The sequence below is a fragment of the Hyaena hyaena genome, unplaced genomic scaffold (assembly GCF_003009895.1).
Source record: "Hyaena hyaena isolate Hyena2069 unplaced genomic scaffold, ASM300989v1 scaffold_124, whole genome shotgun sequence".
NCBI lineage: Eukaryota > Metazoa > Chordata > Mammalia > Carnivora > Hyaenidae > Hyaena > Hyaena hyaena.
This window is the reverse complement of record NW_024080755.1, coordinates 2,792,286-2,806,423: the sequence shown is the minus strand read 5'-3', so window position 1 is coordinate 2,806,423 and position 14,138 is coordinate 2,792,286. Positions and strand designations below refer to the sequence as shown.

The following is a 14,138-nucleotide window of genomic DNA, read 5'->3' as shown; positions in this document are numbered from 1 at the left end:
AATGACACTCACACTCGGTTTCCAAAGCGCTTCACAAGCTTTCCCAACACCCATCCGTTTCGTGGGAAACTATAAACACAGATACGCGAAGGCTCTACAACATATTGCAGACTGAACACAGCTACAGAACAGCGTGTACACAGTGCCCCATTTGTGTAAAGTGTATGTGTGTGTTCACGTGTGCATGGACACAGGGATCAGGAGAAATGTCCACCTAACTGCGGACAGTAACTAACCCTGAGGGGTGGAACTAGTCGCCGGGACGCATGGGAAGAGAGAGACTTTGACTTTCTTCCTGATGTTCTGCATTGCTGTTTGAATGTTCTTTAGCAAACAGGTATATTGTCTGTGGAACAAAATTTATTTTTACTCTTAAAAATTAAATAGAATGACTTCTATTTACTGGTGAGTCACACCTGCACACTGGATTCTTTTTCAAATGTCTCATATAAGTTAGTATGGACGTTCCCAATGGCTGGTAAGGTTGATGAGGGCAGCAGCTGTGACGGGGCAGAAAGAGTGTCAGGCGTGGAGGTGGGGCGCGGTGTCGCATCCGGGCTCTGGGGCTAGGAGAGTATTCTATGGCAAGTCATTCGCCCCTGTGAGCCTCCAATTCTTCATCTACAAGAACGGAGAAGAATAAAACATACTCACAGGATTATAAAGATCAAATAAAACAATGGACACAAAGGACTTTATAATTTCTCAATGATCCTTCTAGAAAGATGGGAGACTCTATTGTTCAGCCTGTCTTTTGGAGTCTGCCACAGTGCCAAGTACGCAGAAACAGGCACTGGACACTGGATTTATGACACTGGGCAAGACACAGAAGCCATGCCAGGGCTATTCCCATCAGAATTTTGCTTCTGTGGAACCCCCAAGCTCCCATATTTAAGGCAGATATTCAGAGTGCAAAGGCCCACCCTGGGTGAATGAAATGATAAGCAGACACAGGTTCACTTCTAAGCACTTGCCCAGGAAGAAGCAGACTCTGAACAGGCCTCTCAAATCCTCGACCCCCTCACATTCATTCCTGAGATGTTTTTAAACTGCCAAAACGACTGGTGAGAATACCAGGCACCATGATATAAAACCATCAGCCACCCAATAGTTCCCAACATGTAAACTGAGAAGTGCACTTGAAGCGTACCCGGAAACTAACCTTCACCTTGGTAACCCACGGAACCACTGAGGAAATCAGGTTTGTCCTTCTTTAATTTATATTCTGTTATATGTTATAGAGAATTAAGCTTTAATTTTCAAAATCCCTCTAATTGGATACTACTGATGGGAAGACATCTGGGGCAAATATCTAGGCTCGGTGCGTTCCATCCCAAGCAATGGTTAGTGGTTTGTAGAATGAGTGTGTGGCAAAATAACCAGTGGTTGCTAATTATTATATATCACAGGGTTTGGCATCATCCATAAAGCCCCACCATGCTGGCCTCTTCCTCTCCAGAGAGGATTACAGAATTGACTGTTTAGAAAATTTTTTCTCCAAGTTAACATACGTTTTCCTTGTCTTAATTGGATCCAGTCTCTTTGCCCATACGCAGAAAGGCAACTTTTCTATAATGATTGCATCCTTCACAGGGCGGGCCACCAGCCTTTCCTTAGTCTTGAAGGATCACTGGCTTCCTATTTTCTTTCCATTTGCTCAGCCTTGTTCAAGTGGTGATGTGAAAAACATGTGAAGATTGTGTCCTAAGGTGCCTTCGATTTAGCCAAAAAAGGTATGAGTGTTACCAGCATGAAACATCGCCTCCGACCCACACAGAGCCTCAGAACTGGGGAGAACTGTTTGCCCCAAATGTTTTGATCTAATGCAAATATTTATTTCTTCCAAAACAAATAAAACAAACCCCTTCCAAATTGGGGATGGGGTGGGGGCGTTTGCCAGACATTTTTCACAGTTAAGACAAACATTTGGAAAACATTTTCCAATTTGCCCCATACCCTTAGTTAATCTTTCTTAACCACGTTGAATCATTTCCTAATTTACCATCTACTGTGACATCAAGGCCATTTCTTGAAGATCTTACTCTCTCTGCTCTCTCCCCTCTCCTCCACGCAGCTCAGAGCACCCATCAAGTGTTTCTTGAACACACCGGGCACGTGCTTGTCTGATAGACACCCTCCCTAACCAATGACCTTAGAGTTAGACACACAGATCTATGCCAGCACGAGGCTTGAGAAAAGTTGGATCCTAAGACATTCTTTGCCATTCAAGTTCGGGGCCCAGTTCTTTGTCCCCAACCCAACCCCCATTTTTCCTAGAGCTTAGAGTTCCTTCTCACAGTTGTTATCTGGACATCCCAACAAGCTCCTCCTGAGTGCACTGACAGACAACATCAAGAAGCAGCAGCACACATTTCTGCATCAGCCATTACCAAGCTGTTTTTCCTGGGCCATTTGCTGACCCTCCGGCTTGTTTTCATTCCACAAGTGGTATAAAACCCTTGCCAAGATGGAATTCCATTTTCAGATGATGTTTCTCAAGACCTTTTATCAGCTATGCAGACCAATTACACTGGCTGGGTTCTCTGTCCTGTAGCTGGGTAATTCTATCCTTCACCCCTCCTTCCCTTCCTGAGATGGTTAAGCTAGGAGGTTCACCTTCTCTGCAGGAACAGACCAAAGGCCTGACTTCCTGTCCCATCATTACCATGCAGGGACATCATGCTGCCTCTCCACATCTCAAGTTTGACAGAGTTGCCCAAGGAAGAGACCCTCTGAGCTGCAGAGATCCTTGAAACGTAAAGCTGCTAAATTATCGCAACACACACACACACACACGCATACACACACGCACGCACGTTAATATCTTCTAAATGCAAACATTTAAAGCTTACCACTGAAAAATGGAAAGAGGTTAACCCTGAGAAGCTTTTCTGGAGGAAAAGGCTGCTTCACACGCTGTCTCTGGGAAGGAGATGGGGGTGCCCTGCAATCTGGTAGAGGAATCACTCTGCTGGGCTCCCCTCCTTCCCCCACCTTTTCATCAAGTAAAGAAAACTGCAGAGACCTGAGCACACACCTAAGGTGCCATCAGGCAGAGATGCCTGAGGGCAAGGATCTCCCAAGGGGGAGCAAGCACCCAAGGAAGGGGGGCGTGAAGCAGACGTGACCCACAGGTGGTAAGCCAATGCCGGCAGGAACTGGCCTGCCCAGCACCCATGCGTCAGCTCTGCCAAGGAAAGGGAGTAGCATGCTGGCAACGGCACACCCTCACCACCGCCCATCTGGTTTAACGCCCTGTCCCTGAGGGGCAATTCTGTGGCTGCTCAAGATTCTCTCCAAGCCCTGCCAGGATAAGATGCCAAGAGGCTGACCTTTCTCTTTCGATGTGTTGGGATCGGGGAGGGAGGAAGATGCAGGTGGAAGGAGAACACCAGTAATGGGGTTCCAGAAAGGACCACAGCCATGTGTGCATGCACATAGCCCCCTCCTCAATCACAGATTCATTTGAGTTGATAAACAGTTCTACTTTATTTATTATTTTATTTGTTTGTTTGTTTGTTTAGAGACAGAGAGAGAAAGGGAACCTTAAGCAGGCTCCACTCTCAGCATGGAGCCTGACACAGGGTTTGAACCCATGAACTGTGAGATATGACCTGAGCCGAAATCAAGAGTTGTTTGCTTAACCAACCGAGCCACCCCGACATCCTAGGTGTTTCCATTTTTTTTTTTTTTTTAATTTCTAGGAGAGAGTGAGAGAGACAACGTGAGCAGGGGAAGGTCAGAGAGAGAGGGAGTCACAGACTGAAACAGGCTCCAGGCTCTGAGCTGGCAATCAGCACAGAGCCCGACGCGGGGCTCGAACCCACGAACTGCGAGATCATGACCTAAGTGAAAGTCGGACGCTTAACCGACTAAGCCACCCAGGCGCGCCCCCCCCCCCCTCCAATTTTAAAGTAAAACTGTCTGGGGCTCCTGGGTGGCTCAGTCGGTTGAACATCTGACTTTGGCTCAGGTCATGATCTTATGGTTCATGAGTTCAAACCTCCATGTTGGGCTCTGTGCTAACAGCTCAGACCCTGGAGCCTGCTTTGGATTGATTCTGTGTTTTCTCTCTCTGCCCCTCCCTTGCTCACACTCTGTCTCTCTCTCTCTGTCTCTCTCTCTCAAAAATAAATAAACATTTAAAAAATTAAAAACAAATAAAAATGAAGAAAAACTGTTTATGGGGTGCCTGGGTGTTTCTCTCTCTCTCTCCCTCTGTCCCTTTCCCCCACTCATGCTTGCTCACTCTTTCTCTCTAAATAAACAAACAAACAAACAAACAGAATGGAAACACCTAACATGAGGACTCACCTATCAGTAGTCATTCACAACCTAGTAGGAATTACTTTATCCAATGGCTCTCAAACTGGCATTGACCTGAAATCAGGATGTGTGAGGGCAATTATATTCCCAGTTTGCCTTTGTCAAGAAATCTGACACTCTTTCTCTTCCATAATTTCAACCTCATGAACATTTACATTTATTTTTTTTTGTTGTTTTTTTAATGTTTATTTTTGATAGAGAGAGAGACAGACAGAATGCGAGCAGGGGAGGGGCAGAGAGAGAGGGAGACACAGAATCCGAAGCAGGCTCCAGGCTCTGAGCTGTCAGCACAGAGCCCGACGCTGGGCTTGAACTCACGAACTGTGAGATCATGACCTGAGCCCATGTTGGAAGCTCAACCAACTGAGCCACCCAGGCGCCCTGGGCATTTACATTTAGAAACCACATGGCCTTGAGGAAAGAGTTTGTGTTTTTGGCTTACGTGACATGGAGGGGAAAAATTGATCTTGGAACAATAAAGGACTGTGGAAGTTCGCTCGAGGAAAGTCTGTGGTTCAAGTGAGTTCCTTTCTCTCATCTCAGTTTCCCCATCCATTAAACTGGGGTCATCTCTAGTCTGGGAAGTGAACAGACTGATAGACTGCCTGAGAAGGCTTGGGGCAGCCAAGGCACTGGCCGCCACAGGCCTCTGCCACTTCACAACAGGGCAATGATCTTATCTGTTTGTCTGCTTCTTTTGCTTTCTGCACATTAGGACACATTAGGACAAAGGACAACTTCCGGGTTCATTTCATTGTTGCCGTTTTAAAAAAGATTGATATGCCACAGATTCCAAATTCCTAGACACAAGGCAGGCCCGATGGAAATTAGCCTAATTTATTACTGACTTGTGTCAGGAGGATGTTACCAGTGGACTCTGGCACAACTTCAAATAGAGTTCCTTGCTTCAGACACCAAAGAACAGCAACTAACCGTTTTATTGTTTCCAATGCTTGTGCTGCTTTCTAAGTGTGCTCTAAGTGGGTTATCTTTAACATCTTCCAAATCTCACAGGCAACAGTTTCTAAGAAATCATTTTAAAAGTGGATACAAAGATGGCATGTTTTTCTCATTTTTCTCCGTGCTCTTGTTTCTATCTGTCCTGTTCAGAAGAAATGGAAAGCCTTAAAATTGGTTTACCTATTTTCACCTTCATTTTAAAACACCTTCTTGAAGTCAGCAGAAAGAGTTGGGTTGTTGAGTTTTTGCCCCCTTCCTTCTGTGGATTTTCTGTACACATAACTTTTTTCTCTTACTAAAATGATTGTTTTAAAATCTCCTCAAGGGCACCTGGGTGGCTCAGTCGGCTGAATGTCCAACTCTTAATTTTGGCTCAGGTCATGATCTCATGGTTCCAGAGATCGAGCCACATGTTAGGGTCCATGATGATAGCGTGGAGCCCACTTGGGATTCTCTCTCTCCCTCTCTCTGGCCCTCCCTCCCTCACCATGGGCATGCTCACTCTCTCTCTCTCAAAGTAAAGAAAGAAAGAAGCTTTAAAAAATAAAGATAAAATAAAATATCCTCATATCAGGAGTTTCAGGAAGGAACATAGTGCTCTATCTGTATCTCTAATATGCATAATTTGAATCAGGAAAGTCAGTTGCTCAATCTAGGCAAATTTCTCAACAAGAGATGACAAAAGACAAATACGACTGGCTCATCACCACCACTAATATCTGAGTGTCCTTGAACTACATTTTTCTCCGAAGTGACTCAGTCCTAACCCTAATCCCCCAGCTCCCCTCCCTGCCTCTGTCTCTTTCCCTCTCTCTTCTCCACACCCTCCCATTTCTCTCGCTCTCCTGCCTTTACCTTCGCCCAGTTTCCACGTCAGGAGTTAGGGGCCTATCGCGCTCTTCAACTGAATGTGTAGAACTCTATAGAAGCTTTGTCCAAAAGAACTTTCTGCAGAGCTGGGAATGCTCTCTATCTGTGCAGTCCAACAAATTAACCACCAGCCACATGTGTCTACTGAGCACTTGAACTGTGGTTAGCATGCTTAAGGAACTGAATTTTTAACTTTAATTAATTAAAATGTAAACAGCACACACAGCTAGCAGCACACCAAGGCAGGATGCCTTCAACCCTTCCAGGGCATTCCAGATGACGGGCTGCATCAGGGGACGTGCTCAAACCAGGCTCCACAAAAAGCCAGAAAGGAAGGTGGCCTCCACGATTGTCACCCCAGGGCGGTGGCCCATGAGCGCCCCCCAGGCCACTGCCCTGGCTCCAAAGTCCCACCTGGAAGGCACACCGCTCTTCCTCTTGGATCTTGTCATTTCTCAACCGAATGGTCCTCTTGCCACTGATTCGAGTGTTTTCTACTTGCAGGAAACACCGTGTCTTGGAAAACTAGCAGTTAGCCTCCACATGTCAGTTTGTCCCTCAAGTATGACCTTTGAATTATCCTTAGTGTATATTTTGGTCCCTCAGGCTACTGACGACTAAGTTCCGAGTTCCAGGAACAGCAAAGTCTATACAGTAACCTAGAGACATGGGTCACACCACCAACTTCAGCTTTGGGGGGGGGGGGGGGAATCTAGTTCTACCAGTTTAAAAGCCTAAGACCAGCGGCACCTGGGTGGCTCAGTCCGTTGAACCTCTGACTTCAGCTCAGGTCATGATCTCGCAGTTCATGAGTTCGAGCCCTACGTGGGGCTCTATGCTGATAGTACAAAGTCTGCTTGGGATTCTCTCTCCTTCTCTTTTTCCCCTTCCACACTCTCACACTCTCTCTTTCTCAAAATAAATTAATTAAAAAAAAAAAAAGCCTAAGACTTGGGACACCTGGGTGGCTCAGTCAATGGAGCCTTAGATTCTGATTTCTGCTCAGGTCATAATCTCACAGTTGGTGAGTTTGAGCCCTTGCATCATGCTCTGGGCTGACAGCGTGGAGCCTGCTTGGGATTCCCTCTCCCTCTCTCTGCCCCTCTCCTGCTAGTGCATTCTCTCTCACTCTCTAAATAAATAAATAAATACATACATACATAAATTTTTAAAGAGTCTAAGATGAAAATGATGACAGGTCCAATTCCATCTGTCCACCTACCTCTAGCGCCAACTCTGTAAGGCTGACACCTTCCCACTGGGTCCTTCAACAACAGATGCTGAATGAATGAGTAAGTGAGTGAGTGAGTGAGTGAGTGAGTGAGTGATTTTACTCCTAAGAACCTCAGAAGACAATTTAAGAATGGTTTTCTTAACCATTGGTTAACCAATGTTTGGAGTGGGCATGGGGTGATAGTCTAGTCAGGTAACAACTGCTTTCTTTTTAAAAGGTAGCATGACTGGGGCATCTGTGTGGCTCAGTTGGTTGAGCATCCAACTTCGGCTTGGGTCATGATCTCACAGTTTGTGAGAACAAGCCCTGCATCAGGCTCTCTGCTGTCAATGCGGAGCCCACTTCAGATTCTCTGTCCCCGCTTCTCTCTATGCCCCTCCTCCTTTCTCAGAAATAAACATTTAAAACACTATAAAATATAGCACCTTCTTATTAAAATAATAATTTAAAAATCAAAGGTGGCATGATTTTGGGGTGCCTGGATGCCTCAGTCGGTTAAGCATCTGACTCTTGGTTTTGGTTATAAGTTTGTGAGTTCGAGCACTGTCAGTGCAGAGCCTGGCTGGAATTCACTCCCTCTTCCTCTCTTGCTGTCCCTCCCCTGCTCGAGTGTGTGTGCACATGTGCTCTCTCGCTCTCTCTCAAAACAAATAAATAAACTTAGGGGGAAAAAGGTAGCATGATGTATCCAACATGGAGTGTGTCCCCTAGTGCTTGGGGGTACTAAATGGAACAACACGGTCTTCACCCCAAAAAGATAAATTTTAAGAATCTTGATTGATTGATTAAAATCTTTACAATCTTTAGGATATTTTTAAATAAAATTCTTCCCTAAAATAGAACTGAATGTGTTTTAAAGTAGAAATCACTCCTATTGTCTATGCCCACATGAGCCATTTTAATCATTTAAAATCACATCTTAAAACCTTTTATCTTCACTACTCTACTTTGATATGAGCTGTGGGGGCTGGAGGGATATTCAGCTGTGGAGCTGAACAGGGCTGAAGAAATTCCTGAGAGAAATTCCTTTTCTACACATCACCCGTTTGTAGTCACCTTCTATCATGTTCTCACGTTTCCTCTTGGTTGCATGGTCCACGGCAGTCATATCTTTTCGTAGCCATGAGACTTTTTTTATTTTTAAAAAAAACCTAAATATTACAATGCTTTATCTTGAGCTGCAAATATACTGGCGACAAATGTGACCTGTAACTATTGCCGGCAGTCCGGACGGCCTCTCAAGAACACGGGAAGCTCCCAGGTGTGAGCTGAATAGCCCTTGGTCAAGGTGGATCTGGTCACGTACGTACTAAGCTCTTTCCTGAATCCGCATGGACGTTACTGAAGTCTTCGGCCTGGACCCAAAGTGTGTCATTTAGCAAGCCGCTACAAGAGCTACAGACATAATTTACACAAGGATTCGCTCAGGCACTGAACGAATCAAGCTTTTTGGAGTTTAGAATCTGACAAGCAGCAGCTAAGCTACGGAAAGATAAGAGCCTTGTGGGCATTTAGCTGATGATTTTTAAAATAGGCAGCTGGAGTAATTAAAATCGTCACTTGAAATCTTTCTGTAAGAGAACGAGGCCTTCTGAAAACACTGATTTTGGTTTCTGGACCTTACAGTTGTCAGTACTGAAAAGAAACTTAGAAAAAAATCAAAGGCGGTTTCATTTAACGGCATTGTACTCAGTGGGCCCGGCAGCTTTCCGCCAGCGTGAACGTGAACGCCAGCGTGAACGTGAACGCTGTAGCTCTCCCTGCAGTTATGATTGAAGCGAGAAGCCCCGGGGGGAATCAGTATGCCTGCCGATGGCAGTAAGGAGTCTCAAGCTTCAGAGATATTCCCGTGTTTGATTAATGAAATATAAGGACACGTCGGTTTTATCATCATGGCTAGCGGTGCAAGGGACAGACAGATGGGCCAGGGGGACATGCATGGGCTTTGGTCCGTTGTGGAATGCTGAGGCTGTTGGGGAAGCGCCTGTCCCTCTCGCCTGCCCCTCACAGGTTCCCTCCCTCCTCCCACCCTCCCTAGCCTCTGCTAGCACACAGCTTCACCTTTCCCCAGGTCCCTATCTCATCAGGAAGGTCCAGGCCAACAAGTCAGAGAGTTATCAGAGAAAAAAGTTCCTACATACTCTGCTTTTCGGCAGTTGTGACCAATGGCAAAGTCATTACATTTCTGACTTCTGGGTTCCTGAACTCAGTGCCTGCTAAGATCATGCGCGAGAAAATATGATCAGTACTTTATTTATTGATCAGATATGGCCGATGCTGGCCTGTTGAAGGAAGGTGGGCCCTGGCAGAATTTCTTCTCATCACTGTTCACTCAAAGAGTGAGGGGAGAGATCTAGAATATGAGAAAAACATAAAAACCTTTACTGCAACGATAAAACTAAAAAGAAACACACAAAGGGGACTCTGCAAACACTCTTTCTCACTATTATTTCAACACCAGCTTGCTTGCCAATTTTCTGGGATTCTAAAATGTAAATAGATAGAGAGAGTTAGTCTGGAGCTCTTTTCATTAAATGCTTAATCACTTAGCTCATTTCCATAAACTGGCATGAATTCAGCCTCAACTTCTCTTTTTCCTTAACCACTTTTTAGGAGGGTAATCTGAAGCTCCTAAGAGTGATCAAGGCAATGTTTTCTCATGAGACCAGGACAAATAACAGCCCACGAGATACATTTGGATGGTTTAAAATTTTGAACCTAGGTCTTCCGAGATCTATCTTTTCTTATTCCAAAACAACTCTCACAAAGGTGTCATTTAGTTTGCTTTGTTTTGTAATGCCTAACAATGAATCATTTTACTCTAATCCACTTACAGATTTTCTATTTTATTGCTATATTCTTGTTTTCCCCTCATACATATTTTATTATGGTAAGAATTTGAATTTACAGTGAATTAAGAAGCCATCTGCCTTTAAGAATGCATAATAACAGCAAAAGATAGGCCCCAAAATTACCCACCAACATGGACAACTACAATTTCCTTTATAACATTTCCAAAGTGTGTCTGTCTTTTTTCAAGGCCTGTTTCTCTATTGTTTGGGACAAATGTGACTTTCACTTGAAAGTCACATTTTAAATTGTTTACAATGTATTTTGTTAAGTGAACTAAATTAAATTTCACATATGCCCATTATATTTCTCATCGGTAACCTTTCACAAGAATCTCCAAGGAAGAAGTGCTCTCAAACATTCTAAACAACTCGGATGATTAAAGATGCTATAAATTTTATGTTAGATGTTTCATTAAACTGAAATCTCCATTTCTGAATACTTGGAAAATTTATTTATCTCTTCTCCGTTATATACTTGAAGTCACTCTTTTAAACTAAGGAATTTTCCCAAAAAAAATGCTTTTATCTCTAAAACCTTCCACACTAACTAGAATCCATGTGCTCTGATCTTTAATAAAGACCCAGCGAGAAGAAAGCAGAAGCACTGAAAATCGTGGATTCTCTTTAAACATAAGAAAGACAGGGAGAAACGTACATTTAAAAGGCGACTTCCATGTCAGTGATTAATTTTTCTATTCATGTGTCAGTCTCTCTGTTTCCTTACAGGCAAGGCCCTCTCCATTTCAGAGACATCGTCCAGAGCTATTTTCTTACTCTGAGATGACTACCAAACTCCAAGAGAAATTGAAAAGACTTCCAAATGCAAAGGAAGTGAAAGGCACATTCTTTAATCACTGTAATTTGGTCATTCCATATAGGCTTCCAGCCTGCAGTACTCTTCCCTACAGTTCTAAAAAAAAAAAACCAATTTGTTAACCTGCCAAACAAAAATATCAGGCTGTGAAAAAAAAAAAAAAAAACCGAGGGAGACCAATTTGGGAAAGAAAATTGATAGCACTTTGCCAACTCCAGGCAAAACATTTTAAAAGAAGCAACCAAATGCTGAGAGAAGAAAAAAGCATGCCCCAGGCAAAGGAAATGTGTAGAGTGCCAAATCTAAAGAACAGAATTTCTCCTTAGGAGAGAAACCAGTGAAATTTGCAAAGCCTCAGCACCACCATATCCAGTGATTTCCCAAGAAATAATTTCAGAACGGAGGGGAGGGTGGAAAACTTTCCCAGCCCCCAAGCCCTAAGACATACAACCATGTCTTGCCACTAGGTGGCGGTCGCAAAGGCTGCGAACGGGCGAGCGGGTGTGGGGGGGGGGGGGGGTTGGGGGGGGGCTGTTTTCTCCACTTCTTTCCCTCCAGGACGCAAAGCCCAGTCGAGGGGTGAGCCCCCTAGCTCCCACCTTGATCCTGTTCGCTAAAATGCCAGGTTGGGTAAAAAGAAAATAGGTCGGGACTTACAACCTGAAATCACCAAGTAACAGCCTCTCCTACTAATCTGTTCTCACCAAAGCTGAGCAATGGAGCGGGGACGGACTTGCATATTTTAAACTCTGCTGGGGTTTTCAAAGCAAACCTTCCAGCGGCTGCTTTAGAGCACATGTGACGTCGAAATTACGACGTGAACGCTGGGTTGAGTTACTGGGCTGTGCATCACCCACCCGCACAGCGTGTACGGAGCCACAGGGTGATGGAACTGGCTGGGTAAACATCAACCGTTTTATTGCTAGCCAGAAATTCTTTCTTCATTCATCAAAGTGGGTGAATGAAAATATGAAGTAGGTAAGGCATTTTTGTGCGCTGTCCCCTGAGTATCCCTCTGAAGTCAAGACCTTACTTAGTCTCCCTTCTACCTGGGGTGTCAAATAAAACCTCCTCCCATGAAAGAGAAAAACCACTTCCCCTTTTTGTAAACCGGCCGCAAGCCAGAGCTCAAATCTTGGCAAAAGAGATGTTACATAAATTCCAGGTGTTCCTAAATATGTATATTTACATGCAATCATTTTAAGAAGCATCTAAGTTTCTGGGCCACTTTTGCTTTGCTTTGCTTTTCATCTCAAGGAAGAGTCGAAATGTATGTTTATACCTTCGACCTAGGCTTTTACCCACCTTGTTTCGACGGTATTTCCTGCCAGCTAAATGCAGGAAATCTAATAATTTGCACCCAAAATGCATCTAAGCCCCAGCACACTTACCTGTCTTTCTCTTTTTTTCTTTTTTAACTGAACCCAGATCAGGCAATTCGGTTAGCTCTCCCTCCCATGACCAAAGGGGAAAAAACCCAACTTTGAAATACCGAATTATTTTCTAGGCGATTTGTACAGTCATTCTCCCATTATTCTACGAACAGGCTAATTCCTTAACAGCTTACTTTGCCTTTAAAAGGCTTCCTTCCACACGACGGGATTTCCCTAAGAAACATTCCCAGCGGATGGTTTCCAGCAATAGCCTATATCAACTCAGCCTGCGCAAGCAAAGACTTGGCTTCTGCTAATTCCACTCCCCCCACCACCACTCCTCCGCCCCAACACACACACACACCAATTCGCACTCACAGAACCATCCCGGGCCGACTCGAAAAGCTATTTTGTTTGCACGTTTGCCCATCTCTTCCTGAATGAATGCTTTTCCAACTGACCTTTCAACAGCTGCCGAGATGGCACGGTCTGTAGGGTTAGAGCCGGAAACTGGGGGGATATTTGAACATCCTAATCCCTGCGACCTCTACGCTTCTCGTTCTCTACCCGAGTCCGGATCCTGTGAGCCCAAGGGCAGGCACCCTGGAGCGCCTGCAGAGCGGCTCTCCGAGGTGTCCTGCTCGAGCCCAACTCACTGCGGGCATCCTGCACACGCACAGCCCCAGCGACACGCCGCCCGACACCCGCTCCCCGGCCCGCGGCGGGTACGCCGGGCACGCACCAGCCCTGCCTCTTACCTTCCCTGGCTTTCAGCAAGACCGTGTTGGCCACGATGTTTTCCAGCTCCATTGACAGTCGGCGGTCAGCGAGGGAGCCTGCCGGCGGGGCTGTGTCCGCTGCTCGCGGTGCTGCCGCTGCCGCTGCCGCTGCTCGGGCTGCCGCTGCTGCCGCCGGAGCCGGAGCCGGAGCCGGGAGCGAGCAGCCCGCCTCGCCTACCGCATTATTCCTGCTCTTACCCCTCGGAGTTTTCCCCCTCTGCAAAGAGGAGCTGCCGCCGCCGCTTCTTCCTCCCTCTGTGTCCCCCCTCCCCCCTCCCTCAACACTCTCCCCCCCACCCCCCACCCTCCGCGTTTCTCTGTCACTCCATTCTCCACCCCTCCGGCTCTCTCGGATGCTTTAATGCCTCGGATGCTTCTGCCTCCCCTCCGTCCCTCCCGGGGGTGTGGTACTAGCAGGCTCGGGCGGCCGCACTGCGCAGGCGCCGGGCGGGCCGCGCCTCCTGTCTCGGCACTCAGTGAGCAGGGCCTGCTGGGACTTGTAGTTCCCCGCCCGACGCGCCGCGCGGGGGCCAGACTGGCGCGCGGCCGCCGGAGTCCGAGACCGGCCCCGGGACTCTCACCCCGAGTCAAGGCGGCCGCGGCCTGGGGAGGCTAGGGGCGCGGGGTTGCGAGGGGCAGCGGGCGAATCGAAGGCGGCCCGGCCGGAGCCAGAGCCCACAGTCCCGGGGCCGGGCTCCCTCGGGCCCGCTTCCCGCCTTGCTGAGAGCCGGGAAAGCGAAGTCCACAGGCCACGGCGGCGGCGGCGGCGGCGGCGGCGGCGGGCGTAGCGCCCCGTTCCCGCAGGAGCCGGTGCGGGTCCTTGCCGCCCCTCCGGGCGTGCTCGGGTAGGAAGGTCAGCCCGACGGGCTCCGCACGCTGCGCCCGGCCAGTGTGCGCCGTCTCACACGCACACGCGCCGGACGCTGACAA

The 14,138-nt window shown here is 46.8% G+C and overlaps 1 protein-coding gene across 3 annotated transcripts in view; it reads right to left on the bottom strand.

Annotated features, from left to right (window-relative positions):
• Positions 1-13,449, bottom strand: part of GRK5 (G protein-coupled receptor kinase 5) — a 209,322-nt gene extending 195,873 nt beyond the window's left edge. For all 3 annotated transcript variants that reach the window (XR_005529331.1, XM_039237364.1, XM_039237365.1), the window contains exon 1: positions 13,188-13,449. Coding sequence is in view for 2 of the 3 variants with exons in the window: in XM_039237364.1 (XP_039093295.1) it covers positions 13,188-13,239 (52 nt within the window). In the remaining variant the exon portion in view is untranslated. The remainder of the gene's footprint in view (positions 1-13,187) is intronic.
• Positions 13,450-14,138: the final 689 nt, after the last annotated feature.